We start from the raw sequence: 23,648 nt of genomic DNA on the forward strand, positions 1-23,648 counted from the left end.
TCAAAGTATAGAGGACAGTATGCATCAACAAGAGGGAGATTCATGTACCAGTGGAAAAAAGTGGGCAAAGAGAGAAAAAAAGAGAAGAAATACAAACAAATGGCTTCATGAATGTTGACAAAACGGTTTTACCCCAAATGCATGGAATGCTGCTGCTGATTCAGCTGGTGGGATCATCATTTCAAATCTGGGTCCAGCTTCTCCTGCTGTCCCTTTCCACGAAGCCCCCACACTATAAGCCTGGGGAGCCCCGCGTGTGTGGGAGTTTATCCTCCACCGCCAAGGTGCGGGAGCCGAGGCTGGGCCTCCGCGGCAGCAGCCCCTCCCCCAGGTGGGACACCTGCGGGCGGTCGCCGGGGTCCTCCGAGGAAGCCGTGCGCGCCGCAGGCCGGCTCCGCCCAGAGGGAGGCCGTTCTAGCCCGCCGCCTACTCGGTGGTAGGCCCGCGGCCGCCACGCCCCCTGCCGTCGCCATGTTGGGGGCGCGCGGCGGCCATGGCTGCGAGCGGCCGGAGCGCGGGGGTGGCCGCGCCAGCTGCGCCGGGCACCTGCTGGAGGTGCGGCCCGGGCTGTACCTGGGCGGGGCGGCGGCCGTGGCGGAGCCGGGCCTCCTGAGGGAGGCGGGCATCACGGCCGTGCTGGCGGTGGACTCGGAGGAGCCCGACCTCACGGCGGTAGCTGGGACCGAGGGTCTGCGGCGCCTCTTCGTGCGCGCGCTGGACGAGCCCGACACCGACCTGCTCAGCCACCTGGACCGCTGCGCGGCCTTCATCGGCCGGGCCCGCGCCGAGGGCCGCGCCGTGCTGGTGCACTGGTGAGAGCCCGCGGGGGGGGGCAGCCCGGGCGCCGGAACCTCCTCTCCCGCCCGCGCCCGCCGTGCGAGCGAGCGCCCTGCCTTCTGACTCAGACTCGTTTCCCTTGGCTCATTCTGCGGCCCGCGCAGTCCCGGTCCCGTCCCCCTCTTCCCCCCTCCCCCTGCCCCGTCCCCCTCCCCCTGTCCCGTCCCCTCCCCCCGTCCCGTCCCCTCCCCCCGTCCCGTCCCCTTCCCCCGTCCCGTCCCCCCCCGCGTCCCGTACCCCCGTCCCATCCCCCTCCTCCCCCTCCGTCGTCCCCTTTCTCCCCCTCCCCATCCTCCCCCTCCCCCGCCCCGTCCCCCTCTTCCCCCCTCCCCCCGTACCCCCTCGTCCCGTCCCCGTCCTTTTCCCCGCCCCGTTCCCCCCTCGTCCTCCCCTCGTCCTGTCCCCCGTCCCGTCCACTCCCGCGTCCCGTTCCCCCCCTCCCCCCGTCCCGTCACCCGCCCCGTCCCCCTCCTCCCCTCCTCCCCTCCTCCCCTGTCCCATCCCCCTTCTCCCCCTCCCCCGTCCCCATCCTCTCCGTCCCCTTCCTCCCCCTTCCTCATCATCCCTCTCCTCCGTCCCCATCGTCCCCCTACCCCCTACTCCCCCTCCTTCATCCCGTCCCCCTGTCCTGTCCCCCTCCTCCCCCTCCCCGCTCCTCCCGTCTGGTCCCCTTCCCCCGTCCCCTCTCCTCCCCGCTCCGTCCCAGTCCCCCCTGTCCCCTCCCCCCCCAGCCGGTCCCCCAGGCCTGAGTTGCTTTTTTTTTTTTTTTATTCCCTTTTTTTAAGATTTTATTTATTTATTCATGAGAGACACACACAGAGAGAGACACAGAGAGGCAGACACACAGGCAGAGGGAGAAGCAGGCTCCATGCAGGGAGCCGGGTGCGGGACTGGATCCCGGGACTCCAGGATCAGGCCCTGGGCTGAAGGCAGACGCTCCACCGCGGAGCCACCCGGGCTGCCCGCCAGAGTTGTTTTTAAGGGGGGCGGCGGGGCTGATAGTCGGCAAAGTCCCTGCAGCTAAACAGAGTTCAGAGGTCTTCAGGAGAAGCCAGACACCTCCCCAGATGATGGTAATGCAGACTGCCTCGCAAGTCGTGGACTAAGACATGAACAAAGACAAGGTTATTCAAACTTCACCGGAAAAGCAGATGGTTTTCTCTCTGTGTGTGTTTGGGGCAGAGGGTGGTTGATGACGAGAAATGGGGAGAGAGAAATCAGTTAGGAGGTACGGGAGCCCTAAGCGTGCCCAGGGGGAATGATGGAGTAGGTTGTAGCAATGCCAAGAGGAGAATCTTCATAGGTGTTTGGGAATTCTTAGTAGTCCCTCTGCGGTTGGATTGGAGCGGGGGACTAGTTTATGAAGTCAGGGCTTTTACTGAGTGCCAGCACTCTTCCTAAATATTTACATAAAGGAACCTAAGGAGGTAGTGAAATGGAAAGAAGCCTGGGACCAGATCTTCAGGACCCTTAATGCCAAGAACACAGGAGCTTGGATTTTTTTCAAAGCCATTAGAGAAGTTTTTAGAATTAGTGTAATTATTTCTGAAAAGGTAATACAGGGATGCCTGGGTGGCTGGGTCAGTTGAGCATCTGCCTTTGGCTCAGGTGGTGAACCCCGGGGTCCTGGGATTGAGCCCACCATCAGGCTCCCTGCATGGAGCCTGCTTCTCCCTCTCCCTGCTGCTCTCCCTGCTTATGCCCATGCTATCTCTCTCTCTCTCTCTCTCTCAAATAAAGTCTTAAAAGGTAAATACATCCACATGGTTCAATATTTAAAAAGAATGAGAAATTAGAGAATTAAAGGAATACTTCTTTTGTATATTGGTGGTATTTCAGAGGCAAAGTCTTTATTTGGGTAGAAGAAGCAGACTTGAAGTGGACCCGAGCTTTACCATTGGTAGGGAGCGGGCCTTTTTTATTTTTTCAATTGCTGCTATTTTATTTTAAAGGTCTCTTTTTCAGTCATGCAGGAGTTAGTCGAAGTGTGGCTGTAGTGACTGCTTTTATGATGAAGACTGACCAGCTTACCTTTGAAAAGGCCTATGAAAGTCTCCAGATCATCAAACCAGAGGCTAAGTGAGTTGTTATAGAAATAATTCTGTTTTTGTGATGTGATTTTATTCATTTAAGAAAACTTAACTTTGTTTGTCCTTACAGGATGAATGAGGGATTTGAGTGGCAACTGAAATTATACCAAGCAATGGGATATGAAGTAGATACTTCTAGTGCAATTTATAAGCAATATCGTTTACAGAAGGTTACAGAAAAGTATCCAGGTGAGCAATAATTGCTGGTACTTATTGGGTCCTTTTAGATGCCCTTTAGTCTGACACTAAAAGCTTCAGGTACATTATCTCACTTTTCCAGTAATCCCTTGGTGCAGGTACTGTTATTTCCTTCTGAAAATAACTTGTTCAAGGTCACATGATTTGTAAGTGGTGGGCTGGGATTCGAACTCAGGCAGTCTGTGCTCAGAACCCAAGGGCTTCTTCACTATGCTCTCTGACCTCACCCTGATTTCTTAACACTGGAGTTTTGTTTTTTTTTTTAAATTTCTGAGGTTAGCACTTCTTGCCTCAATTTGACATTAGTTGATTTTTTTTTTTTAAAGACTTTATTTATTTATTCATAGAGACACACACAGAGAGAGAGGGAGGCAGAGACACAGGCAGAGGGAGAAACAGGCACCATGCAGAGAGCCTGACATGGGACTCGATCCAGGGTCTCCAGGATCACACCCTGGGCTGCAGGCGGCGCTAAACCGCTGCACCACCGGGGCTGCCCACATTAGTTGAATTTTGTCTGAAAATGCCAAGTTGATCTCAACAGATAGATACATTTTAATTATCCCATGTAGAATTACAGAACTTACCTCAAGAACTCTTTGCTGTGGACCCAACCACCATTTCACAGGGATTGAAAGATGGCATTCTCTACAAATGTAGAAAGTGCAGGTAAAATATTTTCTGTCCTCTGGATTTTATCCTGTCTCAGTAGCTGAAATGTACTGAAAATTTCATTTTCTTAAGATCTATAGGAAGAATTTGTTAATTGGGTAATATAGAAATTTTAAATTCAAAACTGCTTTTATTTATTATTTTATTTTTCCCTTATTATTTTTAAAGATTTTATTTTTTTATTTTTTAAAAGAGTTTATTTATTTATGAAAGACACAGAGAGAGGCACAGACGCAGGTAGAGGGAGAAGCAGGCTCCAGGCAGGAAGCCTGATGCGGAACTCAATCCTGGGACTTTGGGATCATGCCCTGAGCCGGAGGCAGATGCTGAACTGCTGAGCCACCCAGGTGTCCCCAAAACTGCTTTTAAAAAGAATATAAATGGGGGATCCCTGGGTGGCTCAGCGGTTTAGCGCCTGCCTTTGGCGCAGGGTGTGATCCTGGAGTCCCGGGATCGAGTCCCATGTCGGGCTCCCGGCATGGAGCCTGCTTCTCCCTCCTCCTGTGTCTCTGCCTATCTCTCTATCTCTATGTCTATCATTCATAAATAAATAAATAAATAAATAAATAAATAAATAAATAAATCTTTAAAAAATATAAACTCTTTATGAGTGAAAGTCAATCAGGTTACTTGTAGAGGTTATTGAAAATTAAAACAGCAAAAAAAAATTAAAGTAGCAATCTATTTATTTTGCTAAGAAATACTGCACATTGCATCTATTTTTTTCATCGTTTTGGAAAGTCATTAATGTTTTTGTTTGTTTGGGGGTTGCAGGCGATCTTTATTTCGAAGTTCTAGCATTTTGGATCATAATGAAGGAAGTGGTCCCATAGCCTTTGCCCACAAGAGAGTGACACCATCTTTCACACTCACCACAGGGAGTCAGGCTCAATGTACATCATATTTCATTGAACCTGTGCAGTGGATGGAATCTGCTTTGTTGGGTGTGATGGATGGACAGGTAAGAACACATTTTCTGCAGTTTCATTATATCATCTCTATTTTTTCTTCTTTCTTACACTCTAAACCATATTTTAACTGGTGTTTCACTCCATAATAACTGCTTTCTTTATGGAGATTGTATCTTTCTAGTGTAGATAAGAATCTGTCAAATAAATAAATTAATTAAATAAAAACCCAATCTATCTAATGTAGTGAACCACTTCTGCTTGAGAGCTGTTTGTCTCAGTTAATTCCTTTTAAGGCTATTTATATTTTTTCAAGTAGAAGACTAATGTAAGCTGATTCGAATATATTTAACAAAACTCAAACTTGGTAACAAGTAGGGTAAATCAAGGATTTTAAAATTATATTTAAAGTTTCTTTCTTGTCTTCCCTTTCTTTTTAAATTTTGGGTCCATGCAATTCTCTTTTTCCCTGACATTACAGTTCTGTATGTTTGCTAAGAGAATCATTTTCATTTCCTGTTAACTCTTAAGAATGCAACTCATGGGGTGCCTGGGTGGCTCCGATGGTTAAAGATCTGCCTTTGGCTCAGGTCATGATCTCCAGGTCCTGGGATCGATTCCCACGTCAGGCTTCCTGCTCAATGGAGAGTCTGCTTCTGCCTCTGCCTCTCCACCTGCTTGTTCTGTCTCTGTCTCTCTCTCTCATGAATTAAAAAATCGTTAAAAAAAAAAATGCAGCTCATATGAGCATCCTGGGATGGCCACATTTCTCCTTTAGTTTTACTTAACGTTAACTTAAAGATATTCTTAATCTAATATAATTAGTCTTAATGATTGTAAAGGCTTTTATGGTTTGTATAAAAGTTTGTGTAATGAAAATTTTGTGAAATTCACTATGTTTTACTTGAATACAGTAACTTTATAAACTAGATAGAATTGATACAGTCATATTTTATATGTAAGGAAACTTAGTTTATGTTAGTGTCTTGCTTAGAAAGAGGCATTTTATATTCAAACACACGTTTTCAAAGGATTCTGCTTATTGAGCTAATTAAAATTCACTTACTATACAATTTACCCATTTAAAATATGCAGTTCCGTGGTTTTTAGTATATTCATAGAATTTTTGCAACATCATTATTTTCATCATTCCCCAAATAAACGCTGTATCTGTTAGTAGTCACTTCCCGTTCTTGGTGGTATCGTTTGCAGCCAGTAAGGTTCTTAATTTTGAAGTCCACTTGACCTGTTGTTTTCTCTTTCTTTTTCTTTCTTTTCTTTTCTTTCTTTCTTTCTTTCTTTCTTTCTTTCTTTCTTTCTTTCTTTCTTTCTTTCTTTCTTTCTTTCTTTCCTTTCCTTTCCTTTCCTTTCCTTTCCTTTCCTTTCCTTTCCTTTCCTTTCCTTTCCTTTCCTTTCCTTTCTTTTCCTTCTTTTCTTTCTTTTCTTTCTTGGCTTGTGCTTTTGGCTTGCTGCTCTTATTTAACCTGGAAAACAGGTAAAGGCATTTTTTGGAAGATTCTACATCACATTTGTGCACACTTCTCTGTATGCTTATTTGAATATTCCAACAGACCTAAAAGTGGAATCCCTGCAGTGGAGTATGTACATCTTAAATATTGCTAATATTCTACCCTGAAATTAAAAATGCATATACAAATTGGCTTTTCACTAACATTGAATACATATACCCATTTTCCCATACCCTTGACATAATAGATATTATAAGGCTGGTAAAGTTTTGTCAGTATAGGAAATGATAAAAAATGTTCATCTTAAAATGTTATAATAATTTGGATTTCCATGACTAAGACTAAGGACCAATATTGTTACATGCTTATCAGCTATTTTTTTTATTTATTTATTTTTAAATTTTTATTTATTTATGATAGAGAGAGAGAGAGAGAGAGAGAGAGAGAGAGAGAGAGAGAGGCAGAGGCAGAGACACAGGCGGAGGGAGAAGCAGGCTCCATGCACCGGGAGCCCGATGTGGGATTCGATCCCGGGTCTCCAGGATCGCGCCCCGGGCCAAAGGCAGGCGCCAAACCGCTGCACCACCCAGGGATCCCTTTATCAGCTATTTATAGCTTCTTTTTCTATAAATTTTCTTTACATCCTTGGTCCATTTTTCTGTGGATTTTGCTGTGTTTTTTTTTTTTTAATTTTTATTTATTTATGATAGTCACAGAGAGAGAGAGAGAGAGAGAGAGAGGCAGAGACACAGGCAGAGGGAGAAGCAGGCTCCATACACCGGGAGCCCGACGTGGGACTCGATCCCGGGTCTCCAGGATCACGCCCTGGGCCAAAGGCAGGCGCCAAACCGCTGCGCCACCCAGGGATCCCTTGCTGTGTTTTTTTAATCGATTTATAGAAACTCTTTATATAGTCTAGATATTAATGATTCCTCTAATATATTACAGATATTTTCTCCAATCTTTTGCTTATCTGAGCTTTGTGGTATATTTTGTCATATTAAAATTTAAGATACTTCTGTAATCAAATTTGGTTTCTGAGTTCTATGTCCAGAAGTTTAAATTACTTCAGATTAAAATAAAAATCCCTGGGGCCTCTGGGTGGCTCAGTTGGTTAAGCATCTGCCTTTGGCTTAGGTCATGATTCCAGGGCCCTGGGATTGAGCCCCACATTGGGCTCCTTGTTCCAGGAGGAGCCTGTTTCTCCTCCTTTTGTCTGTTGCTCTCCCTGCTTCTGTGCGTGCTCTCGCGCTCTCTCTGTCAAAGGAAAGAAAGAAAAAAATATATATTTTTATATATAAGATATATATATATCTCTTAAAAGAGGAAATCCCTGTTTCATGTCATGCACAAAATAATGAGCTAAACTTAAAAAAATACTTTCAAATATAATAGCATAAATTATAATCAATGTGTTCAGTATTTTTTTAATCTATTTTACTGGAGCATCTGTTTTTTTTTTTGTTTTTTTTTTAAGATTTTATTTATTAGAGAGAGAGAATGAGCAGGGGGGTGGGGGGCAGACTTCCCTGACCATGACCTGGAGCAGGACCCAGGGCTCAATCCCAGGACCCTAGGATCATGACCTGAGCAGAAGGCAGCTGCTTCACCTGCTTCACTAACTGAGCCATCCAGGTTCCCCTGTTTGTTTTCAAATAGCCAGGAATCTGCGGCCTAACTTACATATGGTCAGTATCAGTATTGACATTGACATGAGATTCCTAACACGCTTTCCTACTCTTTAGCCATGAAGATGGAGTTTGAAATATTAAACTGCAGACTGATGTAAAAGGCAACACATGCTACATCCTGAAATCTTATGTTTCATGTATCTCAAACTTTACCTTTCTCCCTACATGCTGGGATTAATCTAGTCCTTCTCCAAACTCCCAGGATACAACATGCTTCTTAGACAATTATTATAGTCCCCCATCATTATGGTAAATTGCCATTTCATTTTATCTTGTGATCATAAACTCCTTGAAGGTAGGAGCCGTGTCTTGCCTGGTTGTTGTTTGGTTTTGTTTCTTTTTTTTTTTTTTAGAAAGGGAGGGAGGAAGAGGAGGGGGAGGGGCAGAGGGAGGCAAGATACAGACTCATCACTGAGTAGGGAGCTGAATAGGGAATCCCAGGCTGGGTCAATCTCTTGACCCTGAGATCATGACCAGAACCTAAATCAAGAGTCAGATGCTTAACCAACTGTGCCTTACCTATTTTTATAGCCTATATTGCCAGTGATAATTATTTGTTTTATATAAAAGTGAGTGAATGAAATAACACAGTTGTTTTATTTCAGCTTCTTTGCCCCAAATGCAATGCCAAGTTGGGTTCTTTCAATTGGTATGGTGAACAGTGCTCATGTGGACGGTGGATAACACCTGCTTTCCAAATACATAAGAATAGAGTGGATGAAATGAAGATGCTGCCAGTTTTGGGATCACAAACTAGAAAAATATGAACTTGTGACATTTTTGATAGCTTGGAAAGCAACTTGCTGATACTTGCTTCCATTGCTTATTGTCATTCATGGCAGTTTGTCTAGTTTATAGGCAGTCAATATTTCATTTGATGTGACATGGAAACTGTGCTTTGTTATCTGTTAATCTCTTACACTATTTAAGTAGAATACTTTTATGGAAACCAAAAATTGTAATCATGTAAATTACATTTTATTTGATATTAAAATTTTCTATGACCCATATTCTTTCTTTGTTTCATATATTTTCAAGAGTTCTGATTTTTGGAATGTTATGTGATATTAAGGTCTGGATAGACAAAATTCTATATAAAAATTGGGAATTATCATGTTTAAAAAGATTTTCTTTTATTTTTATAAATGTAAAGCAGATCTCTTTGGACATATTTTGAAATTTTTTAACTTTTAAGGGATGCTAGGAAATCTACATATGTCTGGATTTTCCTTGGAAATGTAGAAGGAAAGGCCATTAGTAAAACATTGACTAAAATATGCTTTCCCTATTAATGTTTAGGAATCCCATTTATCTAAATTTATAGAAAAGTTTGTTTATGGGCAGCCTGGGTGGCTTTAGCGCCACCTTCAGCCCAGGACCTGATCCTGGAGACCCAGGATCGAATCTCACATTGGGCTCCCTGCATGGAGCCTGCTCCTCCCTCTGCTTGTGTCTCTGCCTCTCTCTCTCTGTGTTTCTCATGAATAAATAAATAAATATTAAGAAAAAAAAAAAGCAAACTGTGTTTAAGATACCTTTTGAAGTAATCTACTTAAAGAAATGTGTTAATGTTAGCCTGATAGGTTTAAGTATTGGAAAAGGTATTATGTCCAGATTAGCTTTATTTATTTATTTATTTATTTATTTATTTATTTTATTTATGATAGTCACACAGAGAGAGAGAGAGAGGCAGAGACACAGGCAGAGGGAGAAGCAGGCTCCATGCACCGGGAGCCTGACGTGGGATTCGATCCCGGGTCTCCAGGATTGCGCCCTGGGCCAAAGGCAGGCGCCAAACCGCTGCGCCACCCAGGGATCCCCAGATTAGCTTTTTGACATGATTTCTGGAAACTGGAATTATTTTACTCATTACTAGTAATTGGAATGGACCTAATTAGACATTTGAACATTTACAGGAAATCAGAATTAGCTAATAAAGAGAAATCTAGTACATATTAAGACATCTTGCATATTCATGTGTATGTCTATGTATATAAACACCAAAATGGGAGCAGTTTTAAATGGGGGGAAAAAGTGAAAATGAGCCTTTTTAAAAAAATACCTAGTTTAATTTTATTATTACTATTTTCTAATTTAATATTTTTACAGAGAGAGCACTTGCACACTTGGGAAAGGGAGAGAGAATCTTAAGCAGGCTCTGATCATTCTGGTTCTACCTGTCTCCAGCTGCCTGGAAGGCCTTTTGAAAGCTGAGAGTCAGTTTTCTCCATGAAATGGAATTAATGTATGTTCTGCTGTTGTGCTCTCCTGATGAGGTTGTTTTAAAGGCCATTTGCATAATCCTTTATTCCTTGTATCAAATGGAGATAATGATAGTATCCAATATGGGTGGTTGTGGGGATTTTTGTGATACAATGCAGGTATAGAACCTAATGCAGTGCCTAGCTTAGCATTCAACTCTGTTCTTTAAAATGGCTGCAATTTATTGAGGATTTTCCATGTGCTATTCCCTATGCTAAACATTTAATGTGTATTTAATTTAATCCTCCCAACAACCCTATGAAATAGATCCGATTCCCATTTTACAGGTGAAATCGAGGCTCAAAACGATTAAGTCATCCCATCAAAGTTATATTGCTACCAAATGGTTGAACCTAGATTAGAATCAAGATTTGGTTTATTCCAAAATCTGAACTTTTAATCTAATGTTTGAGTACACTGTTTAAGATGATATAGATGTCATACTGAAAATGTTAGATTGTAAAATAGAATAGCACTGATGAAATGCAATTTTTCTTTTATAATTTTTTTTCTTCTTTAAGATTTTATTCATTCATTCATGAGAGACGCAGAGAATGAGAGAGGCAGAGACACAGACAGAGGGAGAAGTAGGCTCCATGCAGGGAGCCCGATGTGGGACTTGATCCCAGGTCTCCAGGATCACACCCTGGACTGAAGGTGGCGCTAAACCACTGAGCCACCAGGGCTGCCCTGAAATGCAAGTTTTAAACAAGTTTTAAATTTCCTGGTCAGATACCCAGCAACATTTGCAGAATTCTGATGGGTGCAAATTGAGGCCCACACAGTATTTTTCTTAGTATCTGAAAGTTACAAATCAGGCTACCAAACTATTAAAAAAAAAGTGTTATTCTTTTAGCTTGACAAATACACCTTCATAAAGACCTGGAAGACAAGGTTTGAGTTTAAAATTCTCTGACTTTATGGATTTTCATGACAAAACATGGCAATGCAGGGAAGAGTTGGCCCCTTTCCCCAGCCCTGGGTTGTTCATATGCTTAGTCCATATGAATATGTGAACTCCCCACCTCGTATTTCTAAGCTTAGTCTACACTCCTGGCATACAGCATTGGCACAGTTCACCTTTAGGAAGTCAGAGGCCTGAGCAAGCTTTAGAAGCAGGCATGGAGCTATTTGGGAAGGAGAAGCATGTCTAGAAGGAGGCATGTTCTGGTTGGGCATATCACCTTGGCACCATGGATTCTCACCCTATGGGAAGAGACACAGCCAGAGTCCTCTGAGGTGTGGATCTAGGGAAAGACACTGTCAGAGTAGCATCCTCTGAAGTGTGGATCTAGGCAAGGGCCTCCTTTATGTCTCTAGACAAAACTTAATATTGTTTCTCTTCCAAGGGTATAAGTTGAAAGCAAATGAATAAAGGGTTTAAGAATATTTCAACATTTTATTTTTTTTTAAAAGCATAGTAATGAGGAAGGAGTATATAACCAGAGTGTGTATAAAAACTATAACCACAGCAGATTTCTTTTTTTAAGTTATTATTTAGGTTATTTATTCATGAGAGACCCAGAGAGAGGCAGATACATAGACAAAGGGAGAAGCAGGCTCCATGCAGGGAGCTCGATGTGGGACTTGATCCCAGGACCCAGGGATCATGCCCTGACCCAAAGGCAGATGCTTAACCACTGAGCCACTCCGGTGCCCCAACCACAGCGAATTCCTTGATAAAAAATGATTTTCCTTGGATTAAAAAACTACAGGAAAAAAATCATCAATAGTCAAACTTTTAAAAACTTTAATATTAAAGTTGGGAACAAGTTAAAAACGTATACTTGTGCATCACCTACAGTGTGGTACTAGAGGTCCTTGCTATTGCAATAAAATAAGGGGGAAAAAGTTTAAGACTTGGAAAAAAAATCATAAATCTTGACATCTCTAAAAGTGGGATATTTAGAAATCATGTGCCTCCTGGTATGATACAAGGAAGTACCTAAGAAGCATTCCTGTAAAAACAAATGAAACAAAACCCATCTAATCAAGTTTACATTTAACTGGCAGCTTACAGGAACAAATCACCATGAAGATACAAACAGCAGAATCACAATATGGGAAATTTTACAGGACAAATGACAGATTCTTTAACAAATGTCGTGGAGTGACAAGTGGAAGAAGGGACTGTCCCATGAAGCAAATGCAACCTGATCCTGATTTGAGCAAATCAACTATAGAAAGGTGAGAGAAAATTGAATGTGGAATGGGTATTAGATGATATTACAGAATTATTTTTGGTGGGTATCATAATGATATTGTAGTTTTTTTTCTTAATTTGAAAAAAGCTTTGTCAGAATACATATTAAAGTATTTATATAGATGAAGTAACATGATATCTGGGATTTGCTTTAAAACGTTCCAGGGGATGGGGCATCTGGGTGACTCGGTTTAAGTGTTCAAGTTTTGATTTCAGCTCAGGTCATGATCTCTGAGGGCCATGGGATCAAGCCCTGCATCAGGTTCCATGCTGGGTGCAGAGTCTGAGATTCTCTCTCCCTCTCCCTCTCCCCCTCCCCCTGCTTATGCTAAATAAATAAATAAATAAAATCTCAAAAATTAAAAAAAAAAACAACACTCCAGGGGATAAAACAAAACAAAAAATAAAAGTGTTGTGGGGAGAGAGGGTAGCTAAAACAAGAATGGCAAATTGCTGAAGTTGGGTGCTAAGAACAAAAGATTGATGAGCTTGTCTTTTGTGTTTGTTTGAAATTTCCCACATTAAAGATTAATTTTAAAAAGTATAAAATGTTAAAATTTTAGAATGTAGACAAGTTTTCTATGTAGAAAATCCTAGAGAATTTACAGGCAAAATATTACAGTCACATAATTTTTGTTTTTAAAGATTTTATTTACTTATTCATGAGAGACAGAGAGAGGCAGAGACACAGGCAGAGGGAGAAGCAGGTTCCATGCAGGGAGCCCAATGTGGAACTCTATCCCAGGTCTCCAGGATCAGCCTGAGCCACCCAGGCTGCCCTACAGTCACATAATTCAATGAGGTTTTTGGGTACAAGGTTGCTATATAAAAATCAAGTTTTACTACACCCCAGCAATAACCAGATTGGGGGGAGGGCAAAGAATGTGAAAAGCAAAACTAAAAAATGGGGAAGGAAAACTTAAATCTCTATCACCTCTGGAGGACGATTTCTTAAGCAAGTTACGAATAGCACAGATCATAAACAGAAGATTGGTAAATTTGACTACATTGATATTAAAGCCTAAAAGACAAAAGCCCCTGGGACACCTGAGTGGCTCAGTGGTTAAGCTACTGCCTTTGGCTCAGGTCATGATCTTGGGGTCGGGGATGGAGTCTCCTCACTGGGCTCCCTGCAGGGAGCCTGCTTCTCCCTCTGCCTGTGTCTCTGCCACTGTCTCTCATGAATAAATACATAGAATGTTTAAAAAAAAAAAGACAAAAGCCCCATAAACAAAAGACAAGTGCAACTTGGGAGAAGGTATTTGAACATATATACCTGTTAAATGAATAGAGTAGCCTAGCTAGAGATGTACATATCATTGAAAGGAAATGCAATAGCAAATTTTATGAGTAGGCAATTCGTAGAAGCCTAAGTAAGATTTAATAGACACGAAATGATACGCCATCTCTTTAACTGTCAGGGGAACATAAGTTATAGTCACACCCTTCACAGGGGCAAAAAATGTCAAAGTGACCAAATCTAGTGTTGGTGGGAATGTGGAGCAAAGAACTCATCACTGCTGGCAAGGATGTAAAATGGTATAATTTGGCAAATATTAACATTCCTACTCTATGCCCCAACTAAAGACATTCTTCCTTATATGCACAGAGACTCCTACAAGGATATATGTAACAGTATATATTTGAAATGACCCAGATGTCCATTAGTAGGGAAATGAATAAATTGTGATATATATATATTTCTCGGAAATACTATGTGACCATCAAAACATTAATATAGGGATCCCTGGGTGGCGCAGCGGTTTGGCGCCTGCCTTCAGCCCACGGCGTGATCCTGGAGACCCAGGATCGAGTCCCATGTCGGGCTCCCGGTGCATGGAGCCTGCTTCTCCCTCTGCCTGTGTCTCTGCCTTTCTCTGTGTCTCATGAATAAATAAAATCTTAAAAAAAAAAAAAAAACAAACCAACAACCCGTAAACATGAAAGGTAAAAATAAATGTGGACTTGAATGATTCCCATAAAATTCATAATAGAAGTCTACGTGGAGGGAGGGAAATGAAGCAGAGGGAAAAGCAGACTTCGGGCTTTATCTGTAATGTTTAATTTCTCATATTATGAAAAACCTGAAACACAAATGGAAAATCTTAATATTTGCTAATTTTTGGTGATAGGTACAGAGATGCTTGTCTCATAATTATCTACACTTTGCGGATAAAAATAAAAATTCAAAAAATTAGGGGCACCTGGGTGGGTGGCTCAGTCGCAGCATCTGCCTCGGGCTCAGGTCGTGACCCCTGGGTCCTGGGATAGAGCCGTGCGTTGGGCTCCCTGCTCAGCAAGGAGCCTGCTTCTCCCTCTCCCTCTCCCGCTCCCCCTGCATATGCTCCACCCCTCCTCCCCCTACTCCCCATCAAATAAATAACTCAGTCTTTATTTTTTGTTATTGTTTTTTATAACTTAGTCTTTAAAAAAATGTTCAAAAATCAAAATAAAAACTGGCTGGAGTTCAATCACGGTGATTTCAACAACAAAAAAAGGACCAAGGTATCTATCTGGCGTATGCAAAATAGAAGACTCTTGCTGGTTTTTTTTGGGTCAGTTTGGAATTTACAGTTGAGTAAGAATGGAAGTGAGGTGTATTTCAGCGTGCACGAAAACCGGTTGGTTATCTGGGGCTAAGGGGAGCGAGGCTGCCTCGGGCGGTCCGCACCCGCCGCCGGCTCGCGCAATCCCTCGTAAGCTCCAGCCGCGGGGAGCCCGGTGCATTCTGGGAGGCGTTTGTTGGTTCCCGTAACCGTGGGAAAGATTCCGCCGGGTCCTAGCGGGACACGTGTTCCCAGGCTATTCGACACGCTCGTCGACACGCTCGCCGCCGCGCTCAAACGCTGCGGGAAGAAATCCTGGGAAAGCGGGGTTCTTGAAACGTTTCCATCCAACTCGGTTCACTCATGTTCGGTGGGAGTTCGCCATGTGGATTTCTTCCAAACAAAAGCCGAATCTTGAGTTTAATAGGAATAAAGAGATTGGGAATTTACCCTGTTGTGGGTGGTGTAGGGCTAAGCTCGCTCGGTTTCCACCTCCAAGGGCTACCGTTTCGAGGCGCAGGTCGAGGAGATAGGTGTGAGCACGGGGTTCATCTTCTAGATTTGCCTTGTCTAGCTTGTTTCTTTCTTCTTTCTTTTCTTTTCTTTTCTTTTCTTTTCTTTCTTTTCTTTTCTTTTGCTTGTTTCAATAAAAGTAGGCTGTCTTTGGAAGCACGATGCACAGCCGTGATGTTTCCCGCAGAGTCAGGTGCGGCGCCTACGAAGACGCGGAGGCGGGGGGTGTCTAAGGAGTCTAAGGAACGTGGAACAACACAGTTGGGTTTTTCTTTCACACACTTGTGTATACGGAGAAGTCACACTGATTCCGAAAACTATTATTTTTAAAAAATATTTTGTTTATTCATTCATGAGAGATAACAGCACAGGCAGAGGGAGAAGCAGGCTGCACGCACGGAGCCCGGCGCGGGATTCGATTCCAGGACCCTGGGGTCACACCCTGGGCTGAAGGCGGGCGCTCAACCGCTGAGCCACCCGGGGATTCCTGATCCCGAAAATTAAACAAAATTTACTTTATCGGCTTCTGATGTTGAGATGGCTCCGCTGTCGCATTAAGAAGGATATTCAGGGGAACAAGCCACTATGTTCACAAAGGGCTTTTTGTTTTCATTTTTCATATTATCAGTGCATTTTATTTAACCGAAGTGCTGTTTATGTGTCTTCCTTTTTCTTTCCTTCCTTTCTTTCTCTTTCCTTCCTCTTTCTTCTCTTTCTTTCTCTTTCTTTTCTTTCTTTCTCTCTAACCCTTCCGTCCTTCCTCTTTCTTCCTTCCCCTTTCTTTCCTTCCTTCTTTCCCTAACCCTTCCTTCCTTCCTTCCTTCCTTCCTTCCTTCCTTCCTTCCTTCCTTCCTTCCTTCCTTCCTTCCTTCCTTCCTTCCTTCCTTCCTTCCTTCCTTCCTTCCTTCCTTCCTTCCTTCCTTCCTTCCTTCCTTCCCTTTCCTTCCCTTTCCTTCCCTTTCCTTCCTTCCTTGACTTGCGCAAGCTCCCGGGGGCAGTGGAGGCACTTTGTCTTCACTCGGCCACCGTCCGCGGGGCCGGGGCCGGAAGGGGGCGGGGCCGGGAGTATTTTGTCTGTCGGCAGCCGCCGTCCCGGTTAGTAGTGCGCGAGTTCCGGGCCGGGGGAGCCCGCTGGCGTTGCCGGCACCATGGAGTCGCCTCTGAGCCCCGGCCTCTCTCACCGAGCGGATGAGGACTGGGGTGAGTGGCCGGGGAGGGGGGGGGGTCCTTCCTCCTTCCGCCCGCTTGTGGGGACAGGTGTGGGCTAGCTCGCCGCTTCCGTCCGCGTCTAGCGTCCCCGGTCGGGGTCGGCCCTGGCAGCCGCGAGCGTACAGCGCGGCCGGGTTGGAATTCTCGGTTTGCGCCGTGGCCTCCGGGAGGGAAGCAGGTCCGGCGGTTGTTGTGTGGGAGCGAGGAGGGGCGGGGCGATGGCTGTGACCCCCGCAAAGGCCGCGTGGACGGCGGGCGGTGATCGCCGTGGAGCGTGTCTGTAGGTGCGACGGAGAACCGGAGTGTTTACAGAGGTCTTCGTGTCGCAGCTGCCTCTCTTGCTTTAGGCTGATGTCCATGAGAGAGAGAGAGAGAGAGAGAGAGAGAGAGAGAGAGAGAGGCAGAGACCCAGGCAGAGGGAGAAGCAGGCTCCGTGCGGGGAGCCCGACGTGGGACTCGATCCCGTGACCCCGGGGTCGCGCCCTGGGCTGCAGGCAGCGCTTGGGCTGCCCTGATGTCCATTTTGGCTGAGAACCAAGGCCCCTGACCTTGGGCCCCTGACTGCCTGCAACCTAACCACTTAAAAACGGACGTAATTCTGACCGCCCTCCTGAAACAGCTTTTTTCTTCTTCTTTTTTTTCTTTTTTCTTTCCCTCCTTCCGTATATTCTGTGGTCAGGAAGAGTCGGATGGAATGCAGTGGGAACGAGAGTGGGGCAACCTCGTCATCCAGGTTATCTAAAGGAACCTTTCTGCTTCGTGCCTTTGTTGTGCGACGTAATCCCAATGCTGGGATTAGTGGGCCTCAGGGAGAAGTTGGGAGGCGCAGGTCAGGGGGCCCTGTAGTGACCCGACGCCGGTTCACCTGCTTTGGAACTTGGGGGAAGGGGGGAGAAACCCAGACTCCCGTTCGTCTTTTCCCCCCTTGAGCCGTTATTCTGAGTATCAAGAGTGCAAATCTCAATTCCGTTTTATTGAACTGAAGCCCTCATTTTGATTTTCCACGGACAGAACTTCTCTTCAATTGTATGCAGCGTGAGATTTGTGTTGTCCTTGGCAGATTTCTTAAAGCAGTTGCTGGAAAAAAACTGTAGGGCTGTCAATTTCAAGCGTTATCTGAGCCAAATACAGCGGTAATAGTAAGAGTTACCGTTTATCTGGCGCTTTATTCATGTCAGGTATCCTGCGACGGTTTTACATGCATTATCTTCTTTATTTTTAAACTTTTTTTACATTTATTTATTTATTTATTTATTTATTTATTTATTATTTTTTACATTTATTTATTTATTTATTATTCATTCATTCATTCATTCATTCATTTATTTTAGAGAGAGGGAGGGAGGCAGAGACCCAGGCAGAGGGAGAAGCAGGCTCCATGCAGGGAGCCTGACGGGGGACTCGATCCTGGGACTCCAGGATCAGGCCCTGGGCCAAAGGCAGGTGCCAAACCTCTAAGCCACCCAGGGATCCCCCTGCATTATATTCTTTAATCCTCCCAGGAGGGCCAGTAGTTATTTACGAATTTACTGATGAGAAAACTGAGGCTGAGAAAGACTGAATGTGCAATCTTCCAGCTAGTGAGTGGCCCAAGCAGGATCAGAACCAGGTTTGTCCACTCCAGAGCCTGTGCCCTTAGTCACTGTTCTATAATGCTTTCCTTAATTATTTCTGCAGATTTGATTCTTCCCAAGACCCACCGCCCCCCGTTTATTAATAAATCTATTTCAGAGTATCAAGTAGTTACATTTTTTTTTTTTTTGGTAGTTACAATTTTTGATCAGCTAGTCAACTATTTTTCATGGTATTTCCTTTTTTTTTAAAGATTTTATTTATTTATTTATTCATGAGAATACACAGAGAGGAGAGAGAGAGAGAGGCAGAGACACAGGCAGAGGGAGAAGCAGGCTTCATGCAGGGAGCCTGACGTGGGACTCAATCCAGGGTCTCCAGGATCACACACCCTGGGCTGCAGGCGGTACTAAACTGCTGAGCCACTGGGGCTGCCCCCCCCCCTTTTTTTTTTTTAAGATTTTATTTATTTATTCATGAGAGACACACAGAGAGAAGCAGAGACACAGACAGTGGGAGAAGCAGGCTCCATGCAGGGATCCTGATGTGGGATTCAATCCCGGGTCTCCAGGATCATGCCCTGGGCTGAAGGTGGTGCTAAACCGCCGAGCCACTCAGGCTGCCCTTTTCATGGTATTTCTTTCTTTCTTTTTTTTTTTTTTTTTTTTTTTTTTTTTTATTGGAGTTCAGTTTGCCAACATATAGCATAACACCCAGCGCTCAACCCGTCAAGTGCCCCCCTCAGTGCCTGTCACCCAGTCACCCCCACCACCTGCCCACCGCCCTTTCCACCACCCCTTGTTCATTTCCCAGTTAGGAGTCTCTCATGTTCTGTCTCCCTCACTGATATCTCCCATTCATTTTCTCTCCTTTCCCCTTTATTCCCTTTCATTATTTTTTATATTCCCCAAATGAATGAGATCATATAGCGTTTGTCCTCCAGTTGACTTACTTTACTCAGCATACCCTCCAGTTCCATCCATGTGGAAGCAAATGGTGGGTATTTGTTGTTTCTGATGGCTGAGTAATATTCCATTGTATACAGAGACCACATCTTCTTTATCCGTTCATCTTTCGATGGACACCCAGGCTCCTTCTTCCACAGTTTGACTATTGTGGACATTGCTTCTATAAATATTGGGGTGCAAGTGTCCCAGCGTTTCACTACATCTGTATCTTTGGGGTAAAAAAATGAATGAAAAATCTAAATGTGAGACAAGAATCCATCCAAATCCTAGAGGAGAACACAGGCAACACCCTTTTTGTACTTGACCACAGCAGCTTCTTGCAAGATACATCTGTGAAGACAAGGGAAACAAAAGCAAAAATGAATTATTGGGACTTAAGATAAAAAGCCTCTGCACAGCAAACGAAACAGTCAACAAAACTAAAAGACAACCTACAGAATGGGAGAAGATATTTGCAAATGACATATCAGATAAAGGCCTTTTCATGGTGGTATTTCTTAAACTACAACTGTGGGGCACTTCCTAAAGGCATAATTTTGTCAGTTCTGATACTCAGGCTGCATTTTGCTGATTAATCTGATAAGTTGATGCCTAATGTTCTTTAAGAGAGCATTCAATTCTTTGTAGTTCACTGACTTAACTCAGGTATCCTGCCCTGCCCCTTCCTGAATGTGCCAATTTCCCATTGTTTTCCAGGCTTTTCTTTTCAAACTGTTAACAGCCTTGGTTGCACACTTTAATTCTGATTTGTTAGGTATTCAGTAAGTAGGATAGATTTTGCGGGCACTAAGGTGAAACACTGCTGTCTGCTACTGTTTTTTTTGTAGAATATAGATTCTTTTTCTGGGAGTTGCCATTTTGAGTATTCAAAGATTTCACTTATTTGATTTTTTTTTTTTTTTTTTTAAATATTAGAAGGTAGCGGGCAGCCCGGGTGGCTCAGCGGTTTAGCGCCGCCTTCAGCCCACGGCGTGATCCTGGAGACCCAGGATTGAGTCCCACGTCGGGCTCCCTGCATGGAGCCTGCTTCTCCCTCTGCCTGTGTCTCTGCCTCTCTGCCTCTCTCTGTCTCCCATGAGTAAATAAATGAAAAAATAAATAAAAATAAATAGAAGGTAGCCAGTTAAATTTAAAAATTCAGATTATGTAATTAGTACATGTGACTCTAACAACTTGAATAATTAAATAAAAATGATTAGCTCAGAACAGCCTGTGGTAGGATGTGCTTTTTTCCTTTCACTGGGTAATGAAATTTAGAGCAGTGGTCAACAAACATTTTCTGTAAAGGTCCAGATAGTAAGTATTTTAGGCTTTGTGGTCCTGTGGTCTCTGTTGCAACTACTCAACTCTGCCGTTATAGTGTAAAAGCAGCCATAGGCAATGTAAACTGAACATGTAAATGAGTAGGGCTGTGTTCTCTTACTACTTTATTTATGGACACTGAAATCTGAATTTCACATAATTACTTTATTTTGTTTAAGATTTTTACTTATTTTTAAGTTATCTCTCACCCAACATGGGCTTGAACTCACAACCCTGAGATCAAGAGTTGCATGCTCTACTGACTGAGCCACCAGGTGCCCCCTGAATTTCAAATAATTATTTTTAGTACTTAATAGGCTTTCTTTTTAGTAGTTTTAGATTTACAGAATAATTGGGTGGATAGTACATAGAATTCTATATACACCCCCCCTCCACCGCCAATTTCCCTATTGGTAACATCTGTGTTAATGTAGTAAATTTATTACAATTAATGAGCCAATATTGATCCAATATCCTTAGTATCCATAGTATACAATAAGATTCCCTAGGTGTTGTACATTTTGTGGGTTTTGACGAATACCTAATATCATGTATGTACATATCCTATAGAATAGTTTCTTGTATCTAAGAAATCCCCTGTGCTCCACTATTCATCTCTCCTTCCCTCCTGAGCAACCACTGATCTTTTCACTATCTACCTGGTTTTGCCTTTTCCAGAATGTCATATAGTTAGACTTGTTAGTAGGTAGCTTTTTCTTTTTTCTTTCTTTTTTTTTTTTTAATATTTTTATTTATTTGTTCGTGAGAGACAGAGGCAGAGACAGGCAGAAGGAGAAGCAGGCTCCCTCCAGGGAGCCCGATATGGGACCAGATCCCAGGACCCCGGGTCAGGACCTGATTCAAAGGCAGACGCTCAACCCCTGAGCCACCCAGGCATCCCTGGTAGTTTTTTCCACTTAGCAACATGCACTTAAGATCTGTCTATGATTTTTCATGGCTTGATAGCTCCTTTTTTTGAAGCACTGAATAATAATCCATTGTATGGATATACTACAGTGCATTGGTCTCTCAGCCTGCTGTAACAAAATACCATAGACTGAGTGGTTTAAATCACAGAAATTTTTTTTCCCCCGACAGTCTGAAATCAGGCGCCAGCATGGTAAGGTTCTGGTGAGGACTGTCTTCCTAGCTTGTGGATAGCTGCCTTTTCACTGTGTCCTCACAAGGCAGAGGCACGAGAAGTGAAGGGAAAGGGAAGAGAATGAGAGGGGAAGGGGTTGGGGAAGGATCTCTCTCTCTCTGTCTCCCCCCGCCCCTCCCCCCTTTCTATAAGGCCACAGTCCTATCAGATTAGGGTACACTGGAGGGGGTTATGGCTTCAACAAATAAATTTGGGGGGCACAATTCAGTCCCTAGCACAGTTTATCCGTTTACCTATTGAAGGATATCTTGGTTGCTTTAAAATATTGGCAATTATATATAAAGCTGCTGTGTTCATGTGCAGCTTTCTTGTGTGGACATGTTTTCATATCAGTTGGGTAAATACCAAGAAGCACAATTGTTGCATCATATGGTAAGAGCATATTTAGTTTTTCAAGAAAGTTCCAAACTGTCTTTCAAAATGGCTGTGCTGTTTTGCTTTCCTGTTAGCAGTGCATGTTCTTGTTACTCCATATCCTCACTAACATCTGATGTTGCCAGTGTTTTGGATTTTAGCCATTCTAATTAGTGTGCGTGTTATATTGTTGTTTTAAGGTTTGCTTATTTATTAGAGAGAGAGTACATGTGTATGATGGGGACGGAGGGAGAGGATCCGCAGCAGACTCCCACTGACTGTGGAGCTGGACTTGGGGCTTGATCTCATGACGCTGAGATTGTGACCTGAACCGACATCAAGAGTGACATCAAGAGTCTGACGCCCAACTGACTGAGCCCCCCATGGACCCCGCATTGTTGTTTTAATTTGCAGTTCCCTGATAATCTGTGTTGGAAAGCATCTGTTCATTTGCTTAATTGTCACCCATTGTCTTTCCTCTCCTTGTCTTCTTTTCCTCTCTCCCTTGCTGTCTCGAGAAACCTCTTGCTACATGTAAGGTAGTATATACAAAGTCAGAAGTTTCTATCTGCTTCTGTGGTTTCTTTTATATCATCAGTGTCTTCTGTGAAAGTTGGCCTTCCAGCGCTGACCACGCAGCCCGGCCCCCCTGGTGGCCACTGCCTTGCCTGAAGGCCTGGTGAATGGTGGCCATTTGCATTCTTGGAACCTTTTTTGCCATCTGGGCCTCTAAAGGTGGGACAGTCACCTTGCTTTTCACTGCTATTTTCAGCTCTTACCAGCTCACTCCCTTCTGCATTCCACTGGGCTCTGTGGCCCTGCTGGGACCGCTGCTATCATTTCTCTGTTCCCCATTTCCTCTTTCACTCCCCCCTTAGCCAGGTCAGTTCCACGCATGCTCATGATCACCGTTCTCTCGCTTACACCCTCGGTACCTTTGCAGTTTTCTCAAGGATGAACCACAAGCTTGGTTAAATCTAACTGATGATGATAGTAATCTGAAACAGGCCTTGAAGTGTGGTCTGACTGGTCATATTTGCCTGGTCCTCTCATTCTCCCACTCTGATGGTTGTTGTTGTTGTTTCCCCCACTACCTAATCTACCCACCTGCCAGCATATTTGCTTTCTCTTCTCTTGTTGGGAACCATATGCCATAGATCCCTCCTCTTTAGTCAAGAGTGCTGCTCAAGACTTCTTCCTTCTGTTAGGGAGTATATCATCATTTCCCTCTGTACCAGGTCATCTCTCCTAGTAATAAACACGTAGTTGTTGCTCCTATTCCGAGTAAAGAAAAAGCCCTCGAAATCCTCTTTAGATATTACTTCTCTAGCTGCTACTGCATTTCTTTTTATTTTACAGCAGAATTCTTTTTTTAAATTTTTTTTATTTTTTAATTTTTATTTATTTATGATAGTCACACACAGAGAGAGAGAGAGAGAGAGGCAGAGACACAGGCAGAGGGAGAAGCAGACTCCATGCACCGGGAGCCCGACATGGGATTCGATCCCGGGTCTCCAGGATCGCGCCCTGGGCCAAAGGCAGGCGCTAAACTGCTGCGCCACCCAGGGATCCCTACAGCAGAATTCTTAAGAAAAGAAAAATAAAAACAAACCTTGTTCACTGACTCCAGTTTCACTTTTCTCATTGTCTCTTGAACTTCCCACAGCCAGGCTCCACCACTCCACCGAAGCT

The 23,648-nt window shown here is 43.8% G+C and overlaps 2 protein-coding genes across 4 annotated transcripts in view; both read left to right on the forward strand.

Moving 5' to 3' along the window:
- Positions 1–470: 470 nt before the first annotated feature.
- On the forward strand, positions 471–12,358 carry DUSP12 (dual specificity phosphatase 12). 2 transcript variants are annotated; one of them, XM_055334352.1, is made up of 6 exons: positions 471–812; positions 2,803–2,916; positions 2,998–3,116; positions 3,698–3,794; positions 4,572–4,758; positions 12,141–12,358. In XM_055334352.1, exons 1-6 carry the CDS (start codon positions 472–474, stop codon positions 12,210–12,212), a joined length of 930 nt encoding a protein of 309 aa, XP_055190327.1. In that variant the 5' UTR covers position 471; the 3' UTR covers positions 12,213–12,358. The 2 variants fall into 2 exon arrangements, with proteins under 2 accessions (XP_055190327.1, XP_055190325.1); XM_055334350.1 differs by lacking the exon at positions 12,141–12,358 and adding an exon at positions 8,471–8,875.
- Positions 12,359–16,475: 4,117 nt separating this feature from the next.
- Positions 16,476–23,648, forward strand: part of ATF6 (activating transcription factor 6) — a 200,652-nt gene continuing 193,479 nt past the window's right edge. For both annotated transcript variants that reach the window (XM_055334088.1, XM_055334089.1), the window contains exon 1: positions 16,476–16,589. In XM_055334088.1, coding sequence (XP_055190063.1) covers positions 16,538–16,589 — 52 coding nt within the window. In that variant the 5' untranslated portion in view covers positions 16,476–16,537. The remainder of the gene's footprint in view (positions 16,590–23,648) is intronic.

The sequence above is a fragment of the Nyctereutes procyonoides genome, unplaced genomic scaffold (assembly GCF_905146905.1).
Source record: "Nyctereutes procyonoides isolate TBG_1078 unplaced genomic scaffold, NYPRO_anot_genome, whole genome shotgun sequence".
NCBI classification, from domain to species: Eukaryota; Metazoa; Chordata; class Mammalia; order Carnivora; family Canidae; genus Nyctereutes; species Nyctereutes procyonoides.